A 25,824-nucleotide genomic window follows, 5' to 3' on the forward strand; every position below is an offset into this window, starting at 1 on the left:
ATCATGCTGCCCAGCAGTTAAGCTTTTGTTGGGTCTGAGTTCTATCTTAACGGAAGCGGGCAGGACCCCCTCCCCTCTTCGGTCCTTCTGGACAGGCGTGAGACGAAGGTCATGAACTCAGCACTCACTGAACACCCGCCTGTCCCACCTGGGATGGGGACTCTGGGGTGTGCATCAGCAGTTTCAAGAAACACAGAATTACCACATGACCCAGCAATTCCACTCCTAGGTATGTACCCCAAAGAACTGAAAACGAAAACTGGTACAAAAACGTTCATGTCGACTTTCGTCACAATAACCAGAAGTTGGACACAGCCCAAGTGTCCCTGAACTGGTGAATGGATAAACTAATTGTGGTCTAACCATGTGGTGGAATGTCATTCACCCACAAAAGGAAGGTAGTACAGACACACGCTACCACACGGCTGAACCTAAAGCACATGATGCTGAAAGAAGACAGAAAAAAGGTTGCCTAGAGCATGATTCCGTGGACGGAAAACATCCGGAACAGGCAGACCCAAGACGGAGAGGGGATGAGTGTTTGCCTGGGGCTGGGAGGGAGATGGAGAGTGAGTGCTAATGGGTTCGATGGTAAATTTTATGGTCTGTGTATTTTACCACAACAAAAAAAAGACATACCCAAGCGAAAAAAAAGAACAGTGTATAAACACATGACAAAGTGTATTACTAACAAGACACATATAAAGAAATAAAATTCCACAAAGATAAACCTTGTTTTGCGGACACTGTCTCCTGGTGGCAGCATCCCTGGTTTTTTTCTTTGGTTTCTCTGCATTACCAATTTTATTTGTGTCTGACACGATTTACTCGAAACATAGTGAAATAACACTAATGTAAAATCTGGCCACCAGGCAGATATGGGGGTAGAGTTTACTCAAAATTTCCTATGAGGAAGGGTACACATTCCCCCTGTAAACCTCTCAGGATTTGAGTGGGCCTGGGGAGAGAAGGCTGGCACCTTCCAGGGAAGGGCTGGCTTCTCACGCTCTCTCTGATGTAAATGAGTCCACCCTCCACCTCCACCAGCTTTTCAAGTTCCGGCACTGATGGAGATGGGGAAGGGGTTTGGGAGGAAGGATCCCCTTCTCCAAGACAGAAGTTCTATCCTGGCTGTGCTCTCCTCGGTGGTGCCTTCCTTTCCTTAAGGAATATTTATTGGGTGCTTGCCATGTGCTCGGCTCTGGGTGGTCCCTTATCTGACGGGGTGTGTGCAGGAAGTGACTATAGCAAGGGGTTATGAGTGGGCACCACAGGCAACTTTCAGACATCTGAGGCAGATGCAGGTGGAGGAGACAAAATTGTGGGCAAGTGTCTGGGGCCAGGAGGAGTGTGGCACATTCCGCAGACCAGGGAGAGCGCCCAATGGCGACGTCCATCTCCTCACTGGCCTGGCACACGTGCCATCTCCCCTTCTCACCCATATAACCCACTCCTCTCTCTGCAGACCCAGCCCTGAGGGTGCTGATGGAGGTGCACATGCCCAGGACAGCCCCTGTTTATCTCCATGACCCTCTAGGTCCTGCCACGAGACTGACTACAAAGGAAATGCATGGAAAAGTCTGCTCCATAGGACCCATCTGAAGATCCCGGGGAGAGGGAAGCAGATAACTTGCTGGTGGGTGGTTGATTTTGTGAGACCACAGTAGAGCCACCATTCTCAGGGCTCCACAGCATCAGCTCTGCCTCCCTTTCTCATCCCACTCTGCTTGTGGGAGCGCACACACCCTAACTCCCAGGGCTGACAAACTCCATCAATTAAAAGACCCCATGGGGCACTTAGCACAGGTCCTTCCTCCAGTTCATTTGCCAATCTAACCGCTTGTATCATGAAACTCCCCACAAAAGGGCACCAAAGACGAAGACAAATCAATGCTAACAAGAGCCTGCTGAGCACACTGGGAAGCGGGCAGCGGGTGTATGGGAGGGAGGAGGGGGCAGGTGGAGAGGACCCAGAGGCACGAATGGGTGCATCAGAGGACCTGGTGCCAGCAGCTTCCAACATGGGGGTGTCAGCCTACTATGCCTCCTGCTGCCTTCGCTCCATGTAGCCTGGGACTGGGTGTACAGCATCCACACACAGAAAAAGATGGCTATAAGGTTACATCCCAATGATCTGGGACTTACGTGGACCATGAGGTAGACACAGTGCAAAAGAAACAAGCTTTGGAGTCAGCTTAGATTCAGACCTCCCTGAAGGGCCCTGGGCAAGCTTCTTAATCTCTCTGAGGCTCAGTTTCATTACCTGCAAGATGAGTGTAAAACTACTTCCCAGGAGTGCCCATCACTGAACATATGCGCTGGGGCCTCTGTTATGCACCTGGCACTGTGTTGCATGCTGGAGATGTAGCAGAGACATGGTCAGCAAACTCTCTGGCCCACAGAGAATGTTCCATGAGGGAGGTGGATAGTAAGTCAGTCACCTAACACAGGAAATGTATGATTCCTATGGTCACGGAAGCACACGGTGTGAGTGTAAGAGTCAGGGAAACCTGAGGGTGCCAAGAGGGTCCTCTCTGAGAAGGCATGATGTGAACTGAAACCACAGTGGTGAGGGAAGTGGGGCTCAAAGTAGATGCAGATGGACAAGGCAGGACATGGCAGATGCTCGACCACGTTGGCTCCTTGGCCCCTCCTTGTGGAAGAGATTTCTCTACCAAGTAGATGAAACTGTCACTAAGTAATGAGCCTCTATGCTCAGAAACTCCAAGGATGCAGGGGACAGAAATGAAAGGTGCAGGGACGGAGGCAGGGGACATGCTGAGGGCTTCCTCCAGACTCCTGAGGAAGGCTGCATCCTATCCTCCCAGCTCTCTAGTTCAGCACCCTGCAGAGGGCCAGCGCCCTGGAGTGGTTCAGCACCCTGGAGAGAGACCATGCCCCACAGGGGTTCAGCACCCTGGAGAGATCCAGCTACGCTCTCGCTCTGTGCAGCTGTCCAGTCACACACATTTGTACCTACTTAACTAACATCCCAGGCCTCCACTAGACCAGTTGCTCACCCCCAGCTTCACAGCATCTGATCACTCCCCAAATCCACCTTGAACATTCCTGACCCCCTAAGCTTTTGCTCAAGATCTTTCTCCTCAGTTCTGCCTGCAGAAACCTCACTAACCCATCAAAGCCTGGAGCCAACACCATCTTTCATGAAGCCCTTTTCCTGATTTACTCTGGGGCCTTCGCCACACTCTGCTTTCTGCCTGCCCCTCCTAAACTGTGTGTTCCCCAAGGAACTGTGTCTGATTCACGTCTTTCTTCCAGCCCAGCACCTGAGAGGCAGAATGTATGCTTCAGAAATGAATGAGTGAAGTTTCAGAAGTAATTTTTACAATTGCCACCATTTGTTGAGAACTCATGATGCCAGAAACTGCTACATGCTTCACACACACTATTATTTACAGTTTGAGAAACTGAGGCCAAGAAATGAGCAACCTGCCCAAGTTCACACAGTTAAGAAGAGGCAGAGCCTGGATTCAAACCCGGATCAGACGGCACAGCCTGTGCCCTTGACCGCGGCTCCTCTCCGCCTCTCTCCAACCCCGTGTGCTGCCATCTGCCAGTCCCACGGCATCTGAGCACAGCAGCCACGGTCCCCTGAAGTGATTCTGAATCTTTTTATAGCCTGAAATTGAAATCACTGATGCTTCAAATTAGAACCCCAAAATGAACGAGCCAAGATTTCAGATTTGCAAGTTGCCGAGCTGCCCGCATCCACCTTCTCAGCAAGATTCCTGGGCTGCTCCTCACACCGGACCACCTGTTCCCAGTCAATATGGAGGACAAAGAGAACGACCTCCCCAGGCCCAGAAGGCCACACACAGAAAAGGGATCCAACCTCCCCACCATCCAGGACTCCCCACAGAGCAGTGGCCTCTGCCTGGGAGAAGAAAGACCACAGTGCATTAAGCCTCAGAGAGCAGACCCCAACGCTGTTAGCCTCAGAGAGTGAAGACCCCCCAGTGCTATCAGCCTTAGAGGGTAAAGGCCACCAGTGCTATTGCCCTTGGTCAGTGGATCCTGATGACATGGTGAGAAGCCACTGAGCTGTCAGGACAGAAACACCCCACACTCAGAGGGATGCAGGACAGACCCTGTTTGTCTTTGGTGTGAATGCAATGAAATATTGGCCTTGATGACCAAAGCACCAATGTGACCCTGCTCAAGAATTCAGCAGTCACCCTGGGTTCCTGCTAACATCAGCTGGTCTTTGGTCTTTAACCTGGTTATTAAGTAGCCATTTAAAACCATTTAAATAAGAGCAGAAGAAATTTTGGGGGTGGGGTGCAGAGAGTTTCCAGATTGGTCATCAGGGCCACCAGCAGGACAAAGTCTCTCACAATATCCCAAAAGGCGAGCTAGAGAAATGTGAGCTGTGTGATGTGGCTGAACCACTAGACCCAACGGATGCTGGCACCAGGCAAACCACAACAGGGCTCTGGCCTTGGCCCTGGGATTTGCTGCTAGAGGGCAAAGCGGGCATCAGGAATAGGAATTCCAAGGTGATCTAAAAGCCGGACCCACGCCAATACAGAATTGTACAGGGTGGTGAGTGCTCTGGGAGCAGGAGTTTGAGCCAAAGGAGGAGATGTGCCTGCCAGGGACTTCGGAGGCTGGCGGGCAGGGTGGGGCAGGTACCTGTATTAGCGATGTTCCCCACAACAGAGGCATAAGGAAACCATGGCTCATGTACTCTTGGCTGGAAGTGTCTGATGGACTTGGCACATGCTGGGTGTGCTCTGTGACTGCTACATGCTTCACATAACAGTGGTAACGAACATCAGTCATTATGATAATATTATTATCCCTGTTTGTTCAACTAATAGCCACTGGTTTCCTCTTCTGAGTCGGGCATCATTAATGATGATGAAGGACAAGATGATGATCCACGACAAGTACTGACTGAGGCCCGGTGAGGTGATGTATATTTAGTTCCAATGCTTTAGGAGGCTCAGGTAGGAGGATCATTTAAGGCCAGGAGTTTGAGACCAGCCCAGGCAACAAAGCAAGACTCTGGCTCTATAAAAAAGTACACAAGTTAGCTAGGTATGGTGATGCATGCCTGTAGCGTAAGCTACTTGGAAGGCTGAGGCGGGAGGATCTTTTGGACCCAGGAGTTCAAGGCTGCAGTGAGTTGTGACTGTGCCATGGCACTCCAGCCTGGGCAACAAAGCAAAATCCTGTCTCTAAAAAAGAAAGTTGATTGAATGCCAGCTCTGTGCTCCACGCCTCTGACCAGCAGTCCAGTGCTGAGAGCTCAGTTCGTCTCAGGTGATTCTACTGTCACAACCACACATTTCATTGACAGGAATACCGGGACCCAGCAAGAGTAATGACTGATCGTGCTGAATCTGGACTTCATTTTCTTTCCTCCAAGTAATATTTAAGTCTGAAGCTGGGGAGGGGAGGTTGACCCTTGAGTAGCGAGCTCTAACAACTGTTCCTCACGCCTGCTTGGTTGAAAAGTCAAACATGCTAGAGGCCACCTCACATTTCTCAAGTCCAATTTTAAAATACCAGCCTAAGAAACATTTTTTTTTTTTCCAAGACGGAGTCTTGCTCTGTTGCCCAGGCTGGAGTTCAGTGGCGCGATATCAGCTCACTACAACCTCCACCTCCCGGGTTCAAGCGATTCTCCTGCCTCCGCCTTCCAAGTAGCTGGGATTAACAGGCACATGCCACCATGCCCAGCTAATTTTTGTATTTTTAGTAGAGGCAGGGTTTCACCATGTTGGCCATGCTGGCCTCGAACTCCTGACCTCAAGTGATCTGCCCACCTTGGCCTCCCAAAGTGCTGCGATTACAGGCATGAGCTGCCACACCCGGCCTTACAAGACCCTCCCAGGGTCTCTGAGGAAAACACCAGTGCATCCCTCTTAGCATCCTGACTTAAATACAAACCACGAGTATAAAGCAGATCCACACCCTCTCTCGTGCAAGTATTTAATACGAGGAAAAAGTAATTAGCAAACTCGAGCACCACTTTTCAAGGATGAAGGATACTGCTGCCTGCTTTAACTGCAAGGGAAAACCTATTTAGAGAAATTAACGCAAAAATGAGATCGGCCACTTCAGGGCCAAGAAAACAACCACAAAAACCATAGGCGTCGTCAGAGCCCTGCAGCAGGCGGGTGAGGAATGGCCCCGGGAAAGTAATTAATGCCCAGGAAGCCTTTTTCCTCTGACAGCAAACAGCACCACCTGTGCCAAGGGGGGCTGGACATTTGTCTCCCGTGTGAGACAACTTTCTCTAAGACACACTTTCCTATGTATGAGATGGATACTTTTCAAAATAGGAATACTTCGATTCCAGGAAATCTGAGAGAAACATCTGAAAGAAAGAGAAAATAACATAATCTCACCACCTAGGGGTTAATGTTTCCTGTCCTTTTTGTTTTCTTCTGTGCCTACACTGGGGAAAGATGGTATTAGACGATACTGTGCTGAGCATTTTGATTCTGCCTTTCTCACTAAGCAGAATGTAGCCTTTCGCGGTTGGTGTTAAGAGCTCCTTGTAAACATCATTTTTAATGCTTTCTTATGAATTCACAACAGATGTTCACTGTCACTGAACCATTCTCCTATTAGCCCCGCCCCCTCCCCGCCTCAACTCCTTGTTTCTGCCACACTGTAATTGCTACCTGTTTTAATTTTACTATTATTATTATTATTATTATTATTATTTTGAGACCGAGTCTTGCTTTGTCACCCAGGCTGGAGGGCAGTGGCCGTGATCTCAGCTCACTGCAACATTCGCCTCCCAGGTTCAAGCGATTCTCCTGCCTCAGCCTCCCGAGTAGCTGGGACTACAGGCGCCGCCACCACGTCCAGCAAATTTTTTGTATTTTTAGTAGAGACGGGGTTTCATCATGTTGGCCAGGATGGTCTCGAACTCCTGACCTCAGGTGATCCACCCTCCTTGGCCTCCCAAAGTGCTGGGATTACAGGCATGAGCCACCATGCCTGGCTGATTTCTGCTTGTTTTTAAAGATTATTCCCTTAGCATGGATTCCTAGATGTAAAATTCCTTGTTCAGCTTTATGGCTCTTGTTACCTACTGCCACATTGATTTTGAAAACATCTATGGCAACCTAGTCTTTCCCCCAGCAACATGTGAGTCCTGTCACCAGCAACGTGTATAGTCACAAAGAAGTATTTGCTAATTTGAAAACAAAACGGGCACCTCACTGCTTTTCTTTTTACCGTTTGCCCATTTATACATAAAACTCATCAAAGTGTTGTTCATGCATCTTTGAGCCACGACATTACAGAGTCGGACAGCCTGGGCTGGAATTCCACCTTCTCCACTCACCAGCTACACGGCCACGGGCCAGTTACTTCACCCGTGTGCCTCAGTTTCCCCATCTGTAAAATGGGGAAGAACACACATGCTGTACGGATGACTCTGAGGGTTGGATGGGGCACTGCAGGGCTTCTAGCGCTTGGAGATCCACCTCAGCTGCTATAAACAAGGACACGGGCTTCTTGGGACATTTGTTGCAAATGTTGTTTGCCCTCTGCCTGCCTGCTGTTGAGTTGAATCGTAAGGATGTCTCAGATACAGGATATTTTAGATCAGGAAAGTCACTCAAGAAACAAAATTTAGGTTGTCAAAGAAGGGGTTTGTGGAAGACGGTCCTAGTCTTAAGGAGATTAGCGCAGCACCAGCTTGTGTTTGGGTCGAGGAGACTTTAGTCGGCAGGTCACGTCAAGAGGCTGGAATGTCAACTTGGGCCGGGCCAGTGGGTCACCGCCTTTCCTGTCTGTTGGGACCCCCAGCATCACCACTGCAGCTTTCACGGATGCCCCAGCTCTTGTCTCATAGTTCTGATTCAGGGTGTGTGGGCTGGAGACCAGATTTCTATAAACCTCGGGTGACTGGGACGCCCAGCCAGGTTTCACTGAGTGAGACCTACGGTGAACCCCGCAAGACATCAAAGTGGTGTCCCCACCCCCACATCTCCTTAAACACTTGATGCACTACCGTCCTCCGGGAGACACCCACAGGCTTAGGACGTATCATGAACTTCAGAAGCAGCCTCTGACCTCTCCAGCCCCATGTTGTGGGAGTGAAGGGGCCTAATCAGGGTCATCTCAAAAGAGACAGCAAACAAAGTCTTCAGCAAACTCTTACAGCAGGCTGACTCTCCCTCGAAAGACTCTGGTCTCGGCTTCCTGACAAGCTCCAATCATTATGAAAATCAGTTTGGACTGGGTTTCCTGTTGTCACCAGAGGGACGTGGGTCTCTGTCATTCCTGGCTGGTGGAGGCCCCGTCGTCACCTCTGACCTGCATGGAGAGAAACACCTGCCCTGCTTCTCTCAGGGGCTGTCACTGCTCCAGCATCCACCCCTCTGCAAGCCTTGGCCTCGGCCTCCCCCTGCAGGTCCCACGGGTGATCTCTGCAGGGGCATTCAACTTCCCACTGCCCTGCCCCTCCCACGGTCTCTAAAATCTCTCTGGCTCCTTCTCCGCTGGGCTGGTTGACATTTCACAATCTGGAATGGCTCAGTGTCACTGGCTATCTCAGGGATTCCGGCACACCAGCTGATCCGAAATGGTAAATCACACCGTCCACGGAGCCACTGTGATCAAATGTCCCTATCCACGGGACATCCGCTTATCCTTCACGTCCACCACTGAGGTGAACCTTTTATTACAACACAGCTTGTGCGATAACATCTGTCTGTCTGATGAGATTCCCGATTTGGCGACAGCTCAAAGCCTTTGATTGTGGTTGGTAGGGTCAGGGGGTGGTCAACCAGAAACAAAAACAACAGCAGAAGAACGAACTCTTCCCCAAAGCTTAGGTAGGAGAGAAATAAATTCTACAAGGTAAGTACCCAAGAAAGTCACGCACAGCAGGAAACCATGACAGGCGCCAAGGCCGAGAGCTGGAGGGCCACGTCAGGGCATTCTCACAAAGTTAATGAGGGAAAATGAAGTTCTGGAGACGCCAAAGATGTTAAAAGCCAACATTCACTTCAAAGGGTGCCCCTTCATCCAAAAGTTCAGACCGCAGCATGCAGTTTTAAAGAGAAAATAAAAATCTGTCACACTTTCGAGGTTCTTTCAAATAGCAGAGAGAAAGGAAGGCCTGCCAAGGGCTGCTTGGGGTAAGGAAGACACAGTGTCTGCATTTCAGGCAGCTTTTCACGTGGAGACCTTGCACCTCACCGAGAGCTCAGAAACCCCACCGACTCGAGGGCTGGCTGCTCACCAAAAAGAAAATTCACATGAGACACGTGACGCTATTTCACACCATCCCTCCAAGGTCAAAGCTCTTCACCGAAAATAGAGAAACATGGTCTGTCGGAACAAACACGCACCTATTAGGCTATACACGATTTTAATATTCCGGTGGCAAAATCCAGTCGCTAGGAACACAACTCAATGGAATTCTCAGTCTTAAGCCCCTGGAGGAGAATTTCTGAGTCCCCAGAGGCAGCTGTGGACATGAACTGTGAGGAGCTAGGATCGTGCAAGGGTCCAGCTGCCTGCGCCCCACACCCTCATTAGTGTAAGACTGGTGTACAGCAGCCTTGCAGTGCTGTGGAGGGCCCAGTGCTCCTTGGGTCATCTGTGACATCATAATGCAGGCACAGCCCTAATGCATCTCAGGACCAGCCATTCCTAGAATACCGGAAGTCAGAGGTTACCCAGAATATAAAACCTGCCCCCAAATGACAAATATATTTGCATATCAGAGGTTAAAAGCAATGTCAAAGGAGGTGCTTAGAAACAGAAGTGTGGAAACTCTCAAAGCTCCAAATTTCCACAAAGGCTTCAAACCGACAGGACAGGTGCACCTTCTCGGCCCCACCCAGGCAAGCGCTGCAGCCACAGACAGCAGCATCTTCTAACCCAGTGCGGCTCTGCTCACCGGGCAAGTGCGGGGCCCACACACGTGCCTCAGCAGGCCACGTTTCTTTTATTGATGAGTTTATCCAGGAAACAGTCCAACGAGCTGAACAACGGGGGGTGCTCTTGCATCTGCAGCCCTCTTTTATTATTGAAAATCAAGAACCAAGAGCGACCTATTTCAACACCCCCCCATCCTGCCTGTCACACATGCACACACTCTTACACCATCTATAGACTTCAGCCTTGCTGCTAGGCCCAAGGCCACGCCCCCCGCAACACACACACACACGCGCGCGCACACACACACACACACACACACACAGGAAGGGGACTCACATCCCAACTGCATCCCACAGAGGATGATTCAACCCAGCCCCTCTGCATTTTCATGAAGGTTACAAATTGAATTAACCCCCGAAGCCATGGCAGGCTCCGGTCTCCATCATTCTAGTGGGCATCCGACAGTTTCAATGCACAAGAACCCAAATAAGTTCATTTCTCATTCAAATCAGGTTCTGATTGGTCGATAATCATTTAAATATATCTTCCAGCAAATCAAAGAGATCCACAGGACGCACTCAGAATAAGTTTAAGCACCTGCTCCATCTTACCTGGCTCTCTAACAGTCTCTTCCCTTCTGACTTTCCATCGCCCCTTAATAGTCCTGAGGATCTCTAAGGAGATCACTAGCAGAATCACAGCATGATCAGCCAGCTTGGGAGCTTAGGCCTGACTGAGAGAAATGATCACAGGTAGCCTTCTCACCAGGGGCTGGGATGTGGGATCCTCATTTACAGAACGAATATCTGGCCCAATGGCAGGGACCACCACATGGCTGGCTGGATGCCACGTACCCACCCCTTCCACCTGCATGTGGAGTTCTGATGTACACGAGGCAGGGCTCAGGGTGACAGAGAAGAGCGTGTGCATCCAAGAAACACACACTCCCAACAAGGACCATTTGAGTCTACTGAGCCTTTAAAATATCATCTTTTTCAACCTATAACGTTCTTTTCTTCTTCCTGTTTCCAAAGAGTCACACGTTCCTTTGCATAACAAGATTAAAAGTAACACCTAAACTCACAAAAAGGCCAGGTGATCAGATGCACTGGGGCCTCTGATCCCTCGCACACACCGACGTGCCAACCCTAGGGACTGTTTGCTGTTTGGAGAGCCGGGGCACTCACACCTCTATTCTCTAAAGGAAGAAAATGCTCTTTCCTTTTCAGTACCTGCAAACGCTCATTTTCAAAGCATCTGAATTCCTAAGTTTCCTTTTTGCACCATCGACGCCAGCCATCCCTCTTGCCCGGGCTCCTTGGTCTTAGAAGGCCATTGTCCAACTGACAGGGTGATTACCACAACCTGCAAATCTACGAGCTCTTAGCCACCAATGTTACAGACCTCACACCAGCAACTGCCACACAAGAGTGCTTGCCGACTCACCCGTAGGACACAAGAACGGATGATGACTCCTCTTGGTACCTATTTATGGAGTCACACCTAAGCCACCCACAGATCTGCACATGTCCCCAACATCATGGTGACCACATGCCTCCACTTTCTATCTTCTACTTCAAGACCAATGGCCAAATTCCACAGACTTTTCCTCCTCCAACGGGTTACGGCCCAGGCCTCCAAGACAAGCCCAACACCAGGTCCGCAGGCAGAGGCACCCATGGTGGGAGAAATTGACCAAACAACAAAAGTTCATGGCAGACTCCACAAGCACCCCCAGACTGGGCCTCGTGGCCGTGCTGCCAGGACTACGACCTCCTCCCCGAGAGTCGGCGCTCTCCCCAAGCAGAAAGATACAGACACCTGTGTCCCTACCTCAATCAAGAAGTCCCCGGTCCTTAGTCCGGCTTGCCATGCCACCCCACCTTCATCCACGGACTCCAGGTACTGCAGGGCTGGGAACGCCGGTGTTGGTGTGAATTCTTCAATGGGTGTGTCAGCTGGGAAGACAAGCAGCACCTGGTTACAAGCCTGGGAGATGTTTTCCAAATTCACATTGCCTGACCTCCCCAAGGGACCCCGGGAGGAAGTGGGCCCGCACATCTCCCATCGCAGGTGGCTGGTCCAGGCCAACTCTCCCCCAGGAATGGCTTGCGACTCATACTCATGGGCCGATGCAACTCAAACAATGAAGTCAACTACACCTTGGTGCCGCCATCATATTTCTTGGCCTCTCTGCTGAAACCACGGGATAATGTGCTCTGTGGTACATGTCTACACGCCTGTCATTTTCTTTAAAAGCATCAGTGACTAAACATTTTCAGTTCTAAAAATGGAAAAGTTCCTCCCCTGCCACACAGAGCTACAGAAACACCACACTAAACCACTTGCCAAATTTACATCTACGTAGACTCGCAACCAAGGGAATTCAACTTGGAATGCGGACGGAACATCACGCTGACCCAGTGGGTGGCTACGGATTTGGAATCTGCTCATGAGTCCCGTCTACAGGGACCCCAGACCTCTGTGACCACACTGTGTGTGACCAGTGTCCCTGGACACTGGTGTCTGTGTGTGTGTGTGTGGGGGGGGGTGCTGAGCCACCACTGCCCAGCACAATGAGGCTCAGCTTCTGGGGCCCACACAGCTGCCAGGTGCAACTCCAGGGCAGGAGACGGACTTTCCTAGGGAGGCATGAGTGGCCAGGGGTGGGTGGGTGTGGAGATGAAGATTCCAGCAGGGGGAGGGGAGAGCAAATCACACAGACAGGCGTGGACGCTCTCACAGAGACAGCTGCAACTGCTCTTTCTCTCCCTGGACAGCTTGCTATGGAGCTGCCTGAGTCTGAGGCAGGTGGGCACGCCAGCCGGGAAGGAGGCCTCCTGCAGCACAGGTGCAGGACCCCTGGCACAGCGCGTAAGCCCTGAGATGAAACTTCCACATGGCTGAGCCACACACGCGGTGGGCGGATGTCCCCTCTCACGGGGAGGCGATGCCATTTTGTTTTCTTTTGGAGGGGAAGCTGTGCATGCAGGGCGGCTGGCGGGTGTACCGCCATGGACGGCATCCCTGAGCCTCCCACGACGGGCCACGTAACGTGTGTGCTGCCGGCTCAGTCCGTGGCAGAGGGGACCATCTTGTCACATTTTCTTTGCAAAGTCACCTTAGAGGCAAGCACACAAATGCCCGCTGCCCTTGGAGCCAAAGCCCACTCCCAGAATGGGGCAGTTTCTAGGTGCCTGAAACTCAGGCCTGGGCAATCCTGGGGATTTGAGAGCCGGAGCTCTGAGGGCAGCCACAGTCTGGCTCAAGTAGAACACAGAATTTTAACCACCCCATCATTTAAAAACAAAAGGTAGGAGGGGGCAAGGGGGAGAGAGAACCCGTTCAGAACAACGTTGCCTACAGAAAATCAAAAACATTCCTCAAGGAAACCCTGACGCTTTCTGAGTAAGGCGCAATGTGAAAGAACATGGTTGTCTAGCAACCAAGTGCCCCCAGGAAAAATGCTTATTTAATGCTTATTCCTGAGCCAGGAACGTTTTGCATGCAGGCGTACAAACACACACACACACACACACACACACAAACATGGGAACATATTCAGGCTCGGAGCGGCTGCTCTTACCTTTGGCCCCTCGAAGCACGAATCCAAAGCCCTCATTGTCTTTTTTCTGCAGGACCACCGTCTTCTCCTCAATAATGCAGTCACTGTAGAGAGAATTCCGGGGACAGCGACCATTATTGTAGCCCGTCATCATCACCGCGGCCGCTCCTCCGCCGGGGACGTTCATCATCATAGCCAATTAATCACCCCAGCTCGCCAGATCCAGGCAGCATGGAGGAAAGGAGGCAGCGAGGGTGCAGGAGGAGCGAAGGAAGAGGGGGGTGGCTACCGGGATAGGCGAGCGTGGCACAATGAGACTTGCAGGGTGGGGGCAGGCAGAGCCGGAGCCAGCCGGAGGAAGGAGTCATACATGGTGGGGCGGCTGCCGGAGGGATGGCTGAGCTGCAGGCTCAAGGGGGGCTGGCCAGGACGCCGCCCAGGGCAAAGAAAGTAAGTGGCCCGAACGGCGGCGGCGGCAGCGGCGGCCTCAGCAGCGGCGGCGTCGGGAATGAGCTCCTCCGGCTTGTCCCGGCCACACGCATCTTCCAGCAGAGCCCGGGAAAACCAGCCAGAGGAGAAATGAGGCAGCAGTTTTGTTTTGCTTTTCCTTGAAGGGGGTTTAAAAAAAAAAAAAAATCAAATCCTATCTGCTCCCCGCACGAGCCGGCAGCAGGCACCAGAGACGCAGGGACCTGCGCGTCGCATCCAGCGCCCCCTCCCTCTCCCGTCCCGGCGCCGGCGGTGTGCGGCAGGAGCCCCCACAATCATCTGACGAGCCCACGGTGCGCCCGCCCGGCGGCTGCCTGGGCGTCATCCCGCGCAGAGCATCCGCAGGCTGGGCTGGGAGCGGGCGGGGAGCGGGAGGGGCTGGGGCTGTCTCTGCAGCCCCCCCCTCCAGCATCACCCCTGCCCCGTGGCCGGTGGGTGAGGCCGGTGGGTGAGGGGCTCCCTGGCAGAGGACTCAGGACATTTCGGTCTCAAAGCCCCTGAGGACACTGGCCCTCTGTGGGGATGATGAATCCATTGCTGGGGGAACTGGAGGGGGTATGGGCTGCCCCTTTGAGATGACAAGCTAGAGCCACACTGCTTGCCTCTTGCCATGGCATTTTTCCTTTTTTTTTTTTTTAAGGAAAGAAACCAAAAAAGCTCCAACTTTGCGCTAGCTGCCACAGCGTCCTCTCGCTTTTCCTGCTGGCACTCGCCACATGACCATCCAGCCCCTGAGGCACCCAGAGTGTGTGGGATGTGAACTGCTCAGTGAGCCTCCAGGCTGCGGCTGAACTGTCCTCCACCTCCACCTTCTGGGTGGCCTGCGGGGGCAGAAGGGGAGTGAGATGAAGGCCTGCCGGCACCCCACTAGGATTCTGCTGCTGCCCGGAAGTTAGTGAGGAGCTGGGAAGGCCTCTGCAGAGGGGACCGGGGAAGGGAGGGAGGCAGCGTGGAGGGAGGCCTCTGCAGGGTCTTGCGGGTCTGTGTGTGAGCCTCAGGGGTGAGGAGAAAGGACACCAGGCCAGGGGCCCAGCCAGAAAAAGCTGCAGATGGGCCCTGAAGAACCGAGCAGGCCCCCGTCGCACAGGGGGAGTCCTGGGGACACAAATCTTAAACAGAGCCACGTGCTGACGGACTCTTGGTCCCAGAGGAGTACGGGTCAGCTCTGCCTGGCACCAGCACCAGGTTCACAGCTTACAGGAAGCACAGGGCCTCAGGTGCAGCCAACTGGTGACAGCACAGCCACCCCGGATTGGGGGGGGCCCCGGGAAGGAGGAGGGATGGGGCAAACGTGGATGACAGGGCTCGGCGTCCTGGACAAGGGATGGGCAGCGGCCCCTCAATCCTCCCATTTTACAGATGAGGCTGGTGAGGCTCAGAGAGGTCGGAGGACCCAGCTGGGGAACACGTGCTCTTCTCACCACTCCACACACCCACCCCTGACGGCATCAGAGGGTCGTGCATGGAGGCATGTTGGGGTGACCCCGTCTTCCCGGAATAGCCAGGCATGGGTGATACCTTCACAGCCGAAGACCAGGACAATCCAGGTGACTGGTCACTCCCGTCTCAGCAGCTGGGACGGGGGTTCTGGCCCTGGACCTTCCTTCCCCTGCCCCCTCCCCAAAGACAGCCTGCTAAGTGCAGGGAGCTCCACTCTGGGGAGCTCGGTCACAACTGTGAGCCCCTCTTGGCTCAGCCCCGGAAGCCCACTCGCCCTGCTCAGGGCCACCAGACAAGGGCTGACACATAGTCAGAGGTCCAGGACCCCGGGAGTCTGGGGGTGAGTTCACGCGGCTGTTGTGGCCTTTAGGAGATGATGGGGCTCTCTAAACCTCAGTTTCCCTACACAGCAAGAGTGGGTAAGAACAAACCAACAGGCCTCTTGGGATCACCATGGGGTCAGATGAGGCCATGCCATGCTGGTGTGGTGTAATAGGAGGCCTCAGGGAGCTGTCCCTGTAACAGCTGTCATTAACCTCCAGCAGGCCTGGTAGTCGGCCAGGACCCCGCAGCCCTGAGGAGGCTGATGGGGGGAGAGCTGGGGCTCTCTTGCCATGGATTTAGGGGCCCATGAGGCACTGATGAGCAGACCCCCTACCAGGCCCCTCGACCTGTCTCCACGGCCCCCCACAACCAGAACACAGACTTGTGCCTCTCACGGGAAACGCCTTCTAGTCACCACCCGTTTCCCCTCCGAACTTCTGAAAGGGGAGTCAGTCCGGCCCCGCCCCATGGCTCATTCACGGCCGGGCAGGCGCAAGCTGTGTGACCAGCCTGTGTGTCTCTTGTGTCTCCTTCATGGAAGGTTCTCTAAGGCCCCGGCTGTCAAAGCCAAGAGCCTCTGCTCAACCCTCCTGTACACCTGCAAGAGGAGCTGCCGAGGGTGACAGCCTCCCTGAAACCCTGGAAGGATGATGCCGAACCCTGGGGTCTGGATCTCAGTGCCCTGCACTCTTCCCTGGGGACACATGGGCCGATCAAGTCCATCTCCACCCATCTCCAAGGGGAACCTGTCACGCGCTCCAGGAGCTCACTTGCACTGCTGGGCAGCTCCCTCCTGCAGTGCCCAACACCACCCAAACCTTGCATCTCCAAGATGATCCAGACCACTTCCTGCCAGCATACTCTGCGACGGGGAACTTCTTAGGGCCAGGGGGGCTGCCCAGACACTTGCTAGCTGTCTCCCACAGACTAGAGAAGGGCAGGGGCATTCCAGTGCGGCGGGTGGAGACACCCGCTTTGGCATCACACAGAGCGTGGTTCAAATCCCAGCTTTGCTTTGACCCTGAGGTCACTGACCTGCCAGGCCCCAGAGCCTGCTCTGCAAAATGAGAACAGCAGCAAGATGCGCCTGATGGGTCCTGAGTGGGAGGCCGTGAGTCGTCCATCCATGCCTCAGAACCAGCCCCAGCAGGCAGCACGTGTTCATAACTCCAACAGTTACGAGTGGGATCCCGGTCTGCACACGCCACCCTCTCCTCCCCGACTCCCTTCCTCCTGCAGGGAACCCTCCGATCTCGACATCCAAGGCTAAAACCTTTTCAGCAATTCCTGATGCACCCGAGAACTTACTTTTTGAAAGTTAGAGACGGGGTTTTGCTCTGCCACTCAGGCTGGAGTGCAGTGGTGCCACCACAGCTCACTGTAAGTTTGAACTCCAGGCCGTAAGCAATCCTCCTACCTCAGCCTCCCAAGTAGCTGGGACTACAGGCACACACCCTCATGCCCGGCTAATTTTTAACTTTTTTGTAGAGACAGGGTCTCACTGTGTTGCCCAGGATGGTCTCAAACTCCTGATCTCAAGGGATGCTCCCTCCTCGGCCTCCCAAAGTGCTGGGGTTATAGACGTGAGCCACCACACCCTGCTCCCTCTGATAATTTTCTAGCCCACACTTGTAACTGTGCAAAGATCTTGCCCCAAGACTGTAATGGCCCTGTCCTGTTTACTCAGTAAAACACCAAACTGCTTAGTCTCTGACATTAAGAAGGACTGTTTCTAACTTCTCTTTCCTGCATTGTTTCAGGATCTAAACAGCCCCCGCTTCCCACACACTATGACCCCATCTCACTTTCACTCACAGACAGACATGGGTTTCAATTTTAACCCAGACATTGACCACCTTGACTACTTACAGCCTCAATTTCCTGACCTGCAAAGTGGGGGAGAAACATCTGGCTTGTAAGGTTTAGGAGGAGCCAGTGAGGCGGTGCCCAGTGAGTGCCCCATGAGCAGGGGGCTCTCTGTAACCAGGGGAAACTGCTCTTCTTAGCATCCCCATCCATCGTGTTGAGCTCGGTGACCCTGAAGAAAATGTCCCCTCTGAGCTTGCCTCTTGGCGGGGAGGGGACATTTTCTACAGGGTCAGTGGGGACAGTGACCTCATCCTGCAGACCACCCCAAATGCCCACAGCACCCCGCAGAGGCCAGGTGCCCCATGTGTGCCCAGAGGGCATGCAAAATGGGTATGAACTCAAGTCAGGAGCAGAGCAGGGAGAAACAGATGTTGGGTGGGAGGTGGGCAAAGGATGACTGCAGGGTTTCCAGTAAAAAGGCACAAGAACAATCCCGGGATTCCTAGTTAAACCCAGAGGGCAAACTCAGCGCTGCAGAGGACCTACTGCATGCACCTGGCTTGGCCCAGGAAGTCAGAGAGGAAAGAGAAAAGGCAGCCCCAGGCCCTTAGAAACTTTCAGTGTTTTGAGGAATTCAGGAAAAGCAATGGGACACTCTAGAAGAGTCATTCCTTGAAAGGAGCTGCAGTTGCTGTGTCTGAAAGGTGGAACTTGGCAGCACCCCCCATCCCCATGCAATCAGACAGGGGGATCTCACACGCAGGCCTGAGGAAGCAGCCCTTCTGGAGACAAGACACCCTCAAGCTCCTGCTGGTTCATGAATCTAAAACCTGTCCCAGGATGACAGCCGCGGCTGGGTCTGGAAGTTGTGACAGGCACTGAGTTCTGTGTGCTGCCCCAGAACTGTGCTGACGCCCCTGTGAACCAGAGTCTGCCCTGACCTTGGCCCCTGCCAGCCTGCCCTGCCCCTGCGCCAGCAGACCCACTCTCCACATGCAGCTGAGACGCACTGCAATCCGGTTTCATGGGGAAACGACTGAGGCACCTGCACGTTCCCCACGCTGCCGCTGCAACAGCCTTCTCCAAGCCTGTCTCACCCCCTAACCCGCTCACTGACCACGTGCCTGAAGTAGGCACTGTGGGCTCCTTGTAAGCAAATGCCATGCCCCGATCCTCTGAGTCTCTCCATGCAACACAACATCGACCCGTGCTTATTGACTGAACAAAAAATGTAATCCAGCGGTGCACTCTCCAAAAGTTTTCTGAGCTAGGTGGAAGGGCACTTTGACACTCCCCAAATGTACCCTCTTTTGCCAACATCTGCCTGCAGCAGGAGCTGTGGAAGGTGAAGGGGGTGGACAACCAGCCCCACCAAGCACAGCTGTGCAGGTTGTGCACTGTACAACTATGGAGGAAACCATTGCCATCATGGCCACCACAGCACACGTACCAATGGTAATTTCGGCACAGAGGGAAGAAAAACGTCTTAAGGAAGGCGCAAGCACCTTTTCCTAGTTCACACAAAGAGGGGGTCTAGGCGGCCCTGGCCATGCTGCCATGGAGAATGCAAGAGATATTCCTATGGTAGCCATATTGGCTTCCCAGAGACACAATTACCTCCATGTTGATGCCCTCCTGGGAGCCACATGGAGGAGAGAGCATCAAAGGTTTGCCTGTGTGTGCTCACCCACGGTCCCACTGTACGCTGCAAGAGAGCTTATGGAATATACTTGGAACACTTAGCACCTTGAAGCAAGACAGGAGGGTTGTGGGGACCCAGGGACGGCCATGCAACAGGCCCCAGAGGTCTCTTCCCGCTGGCAGGCCTGAAGATGCTCCTGGTGTCTGCCTTGCAAGACCACAGGTCGCCACATACCCTGTGGCTTTTAGCAGTGGCCTGGGTTCCCTTTCTCCCAGCGGGCGCCATGACAGACCCACAGGGAAGGCTGCACTTTCCCTGGTCCAGCGGGCAGCAGGTGCCAGCGATGCCAGTTGGCATTTAGGATCTGTCAGTCACTTTAACAAGCTCCCTTGGCAGCAGCACCTGATCCTGGAGGCAACATCAACTTGGAGGCACAGGAAGCCAAGCCTGAGCTGGCCCAGACGTATGGGCCTGAGGGGCTCTGGGTGGCTCTGTGTGCCTCCTGACACATGGGGCGGATAGACGTGGACATTTTAAACTCTGAACACCAGTGTTATTGGGGTAGACCAGATGGCTTTACTCATAGCTCTCGGGATCCCAGCTGGGTTGGTGGCCCTGTCTGGTGACAGCTTTAGTTCTTCCTTGATCAGCTGGGACTGGGTTTCAGTCTCGGCCCCAAGTTCAGAAGTAACAGGGGCCGGCGTCAAGCTGCCGTGTAAATCGGTGAATCAATCCAGCTGTTACGTCCTGAATACCCACTGAGGGTCGAGGGATGAACTCCTGGGTGCTGGGCATTTAGGAAGGAACAAACCAGGCCCAGTCTGGCCCTTACAGAGTTGTCTGGTGTGGTCCGTTGAACCCACCCAAAAAGATTGGGTTTTAACATACCCAAAAAGATGTGTTCAATTCCTAACCCCCGGCTGTGAAAAGTGACCACCTTTGGAAATTAGGTCTCTGCAGGTGTAGTTAGTTAAGGGTCTTGAGTTGAGATCTTCCTGGATTGAGGGAGGGTCCTAAACCAACAACTGTGTTCTTATGCGAGAAAAGCAGAGGAAGGTCGACACCCAGAGGCAGCACAGAGGAGGCCACGGGAAGGTGGAGGCGGAGGCTGGAGTGATGCGGAGGCTGGAGCGATGCGGAGGCTGGAGCGATGTGGCCTGGCCAAGGAGCACCGAGGACTGCAGGCCAACAGCAGAGGCAGAGGAGGAAGACCCTCCCCTGGAGCCCCCGGAGGGAGCGCAGCGCTGCTGCCATCTTGGTTTTGGACCTCTGGCCTCCAGGGCTGTGACAGAAGTGGCTTCTCTTGTTTCGAGCCCCCTTGTCTGTGGTGATCGTTACAGCAAAGGCTGGGCAAGTAAGGACGATAAACATCAATCCGCGGTCACAGACACGTGTGCCTTCAACAGTGCAGGATCTGGTTCTGTGAGAACCATAGGGGCACCTGGAAGACTTCCTGGAGGAGGAGGACTGAAGTATACATAGGAGAATGGGTTGGGAGACTGGGGAGGGGACAGGAGAGAAAAGAACATTCCAGACAGAGTGGGGCTGGAAGGTAGGCAGCCGGCCCTCATATCTGAAGGGCCGTGATGAGGCGGGAGGGCAGGAGCAGCTGACCTCATGGGGCTGCAGACGTCGGCTGCCTACTCACCCAGGGCAGTCTGGGGACACAGCTTGGCAGTGACGCACGAGTGCAGGTGTCAGCAGGGCCGCGGTCACTCACGCTTTACCCAGTTTCACCCAAGAAGGCTGAAACCGCAGAAAAGCTGTTGCCCTATGGCTTCTCCTGGCGTTTTTTTTTTTTTTTTTTTCCGGTGAGGCCCAAATCCTCCTGGAATGACTCAGGGTCAACTCGCACCTACGCCAGGAACTTCCATCCAATGATCATGCTTCCATCTAAACAATTCACAAGCACAAGTCGGCTGCTGCTGGCTGAGGTGGCTCCCTGGCCATCAGCGTGAACGCTGCTGTGCTCCTGCCTGAGGCCCTGGCTGTTCTCTTAAAGCGGCTGTGAGTGGTCCGCGGGGAACGGTGGACGACAGAGTTCCCACCCCTGCCTCTGCGCAGGGTGGGGCTTCCAAGGTCAGGGTGGGGCTGAAGCCACGGTGGTCCCTTTGGCAGGGGCTGGACGTTGGATGAGGTACCAACGTCGGAACGTGTGCATGTGTGAGGTCCAAGGTTCGAGGCCAGCAGAGGAGGGGGCTGCATATCCAAGCGCTGGGTGGGAGGGCCGAGCCGGAGCGGCCAACCCGCCCCGGGTGTGCGGAAGAGGCCTCCAGAGCCACCGGGCTGTTTCCACAAGCAGGCCCTACAGGTCCAGACTCCAGCTGTCTCCAAGGGTTGCGGGGACCCCCAGATGTGTCTGCAACCCGAAAAATAAAATTCGCCGGCTCCCAAATCCAAAGAGCCACCAACAGCGTGGTTAATGTCTGTTGAATTCCGTGTCTCTGAAATTTAATATGGGGTCAACGTCACGACCTGTTGAAGCTGGTATCCGCAAACGCATCACTTCATTGCGTGCAGAAGCACTCGTAAGGCAGGTGTTCCCACCTCGCAAGAATCCTTGGGTGTGTCGACGACGGCCGGGGAATCACAGCAGCTGCCGGGGAACGATCACGGTGTATCACTCACAGCCAAGCAAGTTCAAAGGCAGCATGATCGAAATCCTTTCTGAATGTTTTTCATGGCGGAAAGGTACAGTGAACGCGGGCTGTGGATGTGATGTCTGATCAGACCAGACAGGGGCCACTGGAATGCAGGGGGGTGCAGCAAGGTCCATGGAGGTGGGTGGTGGGACCTGGAAGAGCCAGGAAGGACTCCCCACAGAAAGACTGGGTGGTGCATTGTTTATTGTCCCTGAAAGTCCTTCCCAGAGCAGCAGGAGCCAGGAGATCTGCCTTCTCCAAGGCAGGGAAGGGCCTGAGAGCGGCTTGGCTAAATCACTCCTGGTGTAATCACATTTCCGTGGCAGGGCCTGGTGAAGGCAGGAACTGGAGCACTATATTAGAAAGAGGATCCTCCAGGGAACGGTGATAGCAGTGGATGTCCTAGAAATTTCCGGGCTTTGCCAATCAGGAAGGATGAGGCTAAGCAGAGAGCTGTCAGCAGTTCCGTGGGGGGTGTTGAGGTGGGGACCCAACAGGTGTCCCAGCTCAGCAGAGATGCCAGCTCGGGCTCTTTGGCCACCGGGTGTGGGCAGCCAGCCCAGCTCACCGTGGCAGAGCTGGCTGCAGGGCAGCACAGAGGGCAACACAGAGGGCTGTTCTACGGGCGGGCAGGCTGCGGGAGAACAGGAGGGTTTCCCCGTCATCTGTCACTCCCAAGTGGGAGGGGGAGCCTCTCAGCCCATGACCACACACACAGCTGCTGCCAGCATCCTGCTTCCTGGTCGGAGAGTTGCAGTGTGTGATGCTGCTCTTTTGCCCTTCCTGCAGAATTCACAGGGGAAATGATGCCCAACGCCCAGTGCCATCCTGGCGCCTGAGTGACAGCCCCAGCCAGCCTGCTCTCGGGAGGCCACTGCCGTCTCCAGGGCAGGAGGTGATGACTTTGGACAATTCACGCACGGAGGGCACTCCTCCTGGCTCCCGGGAGCCACTGTCGCCCATGGGTAGGGGGCTGTGTCGCTTCACGTGGCTTCGGGAGGGCAGTGGTTCTGTCCCCATGCAGCCCGCACACGCGCGCCCACAGACGTGCGCTGGCGGAAGCCATATCTCAAATCGGCAATTACGAAAACGCCCTGCCCGGCGCTTATTACGACCATTTTCCTCCTCATTGCTAACATGATAAGCAAGGCAAGTTTTTTCCTAATAGAAACAATAACGTACAAAGAACTTGATTCAAATTAAATTGTCTCATTACTTTGTAATAAATCACCCACAAGCGTTTCCTAAGCACCACCAGGCATGTTACCTGCCAGGAATGGCTGGCGGAGGAGACAGATACGGCTTAACTGCGCTCATGATCATGATGGGATGTGATCGGCACTCCCTGCTAAGACAAACGGAAACGTAGTCTGGGAGGGAGAATGCCTGCCTTGGAAGTTGAGCACCCCAGTGGAACCCCAGCTTCCTCAAAACAGCACTACACCCCTGGCCAAGTTCCACAACCTCTTTGAGCTCCAATATCCTCACCTGCTGACTACGGACGTCAACCGCAGCCTCAAGACACCACAGTGGGGCGGGAAGTTCCTTGTTTAAAAGGCCTCTGGCATAGGATTCAGCACGCGGCAGGGGCTGGAAGGCTATTAGCACATGAGAACGCACCTTAGCGTTGCAGAACTTGCTTCATTCTGGAGACCTTATGCATAAACAGGTATTTTCACCTGTCCCCAGGTAAAACACTCTTTCTACTGAGATCAGCAGAGGCCTGCCCTCGGGTATGATACCTTCCTTATGGACAGCCAAGACACACCTGTCTGTTAGCAAACAAGGAGAAAGCCCCACAGTGTGTGTCTCACAGGTAGGTGGGTCCCTGCACACAGAGCTATGGGCCGACGGGATGAGGGCAGGGGGCCCCCGAGTGAGGGATGCCAGGATGCCTCCCTTTGCTTCCAAAGCTGGCAGGGACTCTGCGGTGCCAGACAGAACACCCAAGTGCTGGCCTGAACCTGAGGAGCTGTCCAGAAGTGAGCTCTTTCCTTCCCCCACAGCCAACCTGTCTGAAAGTACCATGAGTTCCTCTATTCTGAGCCCACTGAGGAGTCTCCTCTGAATTCACTCTTTATGTAAAAACCTTAAATCGCACGGTATCTCCCCCACTTAAAATACTCCAACAGATCCCCATCATAATTTTTTTTTTTCCCCCAGACGGAGTCTTGTTCTGTCACCCAGGCAGGAGTGCAGTGACACGATCTCGGCTCTCTGCAACCTCCGTCTTCCAGGTTCAAGCGATTCTCCTACCTCAGCCTCCTGAGTAGCTGGGATTGCAGGTGCCCGCCACCACACCTGGCTAATTTTTGTATTTTTAGTAGAGACAGGGTTTTACTATGTTGGCCAAGATGGTCCCAAACTCCTGACCTCAGGTGATCCACCCGCCTCGGCCTCCCAAAGTGCTGGGATTACAGGCATGAGCCACTGCACCCAGCCTCCCCATCATAATCGAGGATAAAAATCCAAATTCTCCACCATGGCTAAGACCTTTTGTGATCTGATTCATGCCCCTTCTCCTCCTGACTCCTCCCATTCCAGCCATGCTGCCATCCTCTTCTCCTCCAGCAGGTCACACTCATCTCCAGCACAGTGCCTTTGCGCTGCCTGTGCAATTCCCAGGATGCTGCTCCAGGTCTCCCTGAGCCGGGCTGCTGTCCCTGCAGGTACCCTGGGTCACCTCCAGAGAGAGGCCTTGCTGCCTGGTGGGGGCTGTCCTTCTGTGTCCCCAGCTCTCCAGTCTTTCTCTCTGCTTTGCTTTCTTCTGGCCAGTTACTATGTTTGAAACTGTGATTTGCTTATTCACTCATTTGCTGTCTGACTCCCCCAGTAGCACGTGAGTGCCCCCGAAGGCAGGACGGTTCTGCCCACCACCTCTGCAGCCTTGGACCGCGCTGGCCACTGGTGTTACTTTTGGAAGGAAGGAAAAGCGCTGTTCTAGGTGGAGAAGGCCCACTTTCTAGTCCTGGCTCTGGCAAGAACTGGCAGCGGGACCCTGGACAGGACCCTCAACCACCCTGAGCCTGGGTTTTCCTGTCTGCAAAATGAAAGACCAGAATATCTGGGCAGAAGCTTCATCAGTGCTCCTGACACAGTGAAGGAAGCCTGAGCTGGAACCTCCTGTGTGGTCTTTGATGCAGGCTGGGTGTCCCCCTGTCCTGAAGTTCCCTGACAAAGCGGTTTTCTGGGATATGGGGCTGTCAGTTTTAAAACCAAGATGGCCCTGGACAAACGGGGTGAGTTGGTCGCCCTCCCGGACTACTCCCTGTGCCTGGAGGACAGTACCCATGGCTCTATTCAAAACCATTCTCCCGCATCCCTCCAATTCGGCAGCCCTCGAGACCCTGCAGGCTGGTGGGAGCACCGCCGCGGAAGGTCCAGGCAGCCTGCAGTGACAGCTTTGCCCGGGGTACATGTCTCCACCAGCAGCAGGGCCAACTCACACTCAAGCTTCAGCCTTTGACTCTGAACTGAATGTTCTTTAAAATAAAAATCAGGGGAACAGTACAACTGCCTGGCATTTTGCTGTGAGTGCAGGAAGGGACTGTTTATGGCTTTTCCTCATTCGTTAATTAAAATGACAGGCCAAGCCTGCCCCATCTGTCTGTCTCAAAGCTCGCCCACAAAGACCGTGCCAGCAGGCCATGGGACAGGCCACTGGGGTCTCCCTGTGAGGCAAGTTCCCAAGTCCCTGTGGTGGGGATGGGGAGTAGATGGCCCCACAGCTACAAAACCAGAAGCGTCCTCCTCTCCTGGGAACCAGACTCAATGTGACAGTCACCTGATGTCCTGGGCTTTGCAGGGAAGGCTGATTCCAGGGCTGGGGGCCCACCTGCAGCCCGTGGTCCCCCCACCAGGCTCACCTGCCCAACCTGGATGGCACAGAGCTGTTGGGCAGGAGGCCATGAGAAACCCAGGCCAGACCCGTGCCGGAGGAGAAGGCCACTGCTGCCGTCCACCCCTGGCCACCAATCTCCCTCTACTCATTGGGGCCACTGAAAAGTTTGCTTCTCTTCCAAGTGCTGACACTT

General features: G+C 53.9%; 1 protein-coding gene across 1 annotated transcript in view; it reads right to left on the bottom strand.

Moving 5' to 3' along the window:
* The window catches only part of SHANK2 (SH3 and multiple ankyrin repeat domains 2), a 669,522-nt gene that overhangs the window by 189,802 nt on the left and 453,896 nt on the right, over positions 1-25,824 (bottom strand). Inside the window, exons 16-17 of the mRNA XM_011987076.1 lie at positions 13,466-13,548; positions 11,713-11,837 (exon numbers count right to left, since the gene is read on the bottom strand). Of these exons, the coding sequence (XP_011842466.1) occupies positions 11,713-11,837; positions 13,466-13,548 (208 nt within the window). The remainder of the gene's footprint in view (positions 1-11,712; positions 11,838-13,465; positions 13,549-25,824) is intronic.

This window comes from Mandrillus leucophaeus, unplaced genomic scaffold (genome assembly GCF_000951045.1).
Source record: "Mandrillus leucophaeus isolate KB7577 unplaced genomic scaffold, Mleu.le_1.0 Scaffold30, whole genome shotgun sequence".
Lineage (NCBI taxonomy): Eukaryota > Metazoa > Chordata > Mammalia > Primates > Cercopithecidae > Mandrillus > Mandrillus leucophaeus.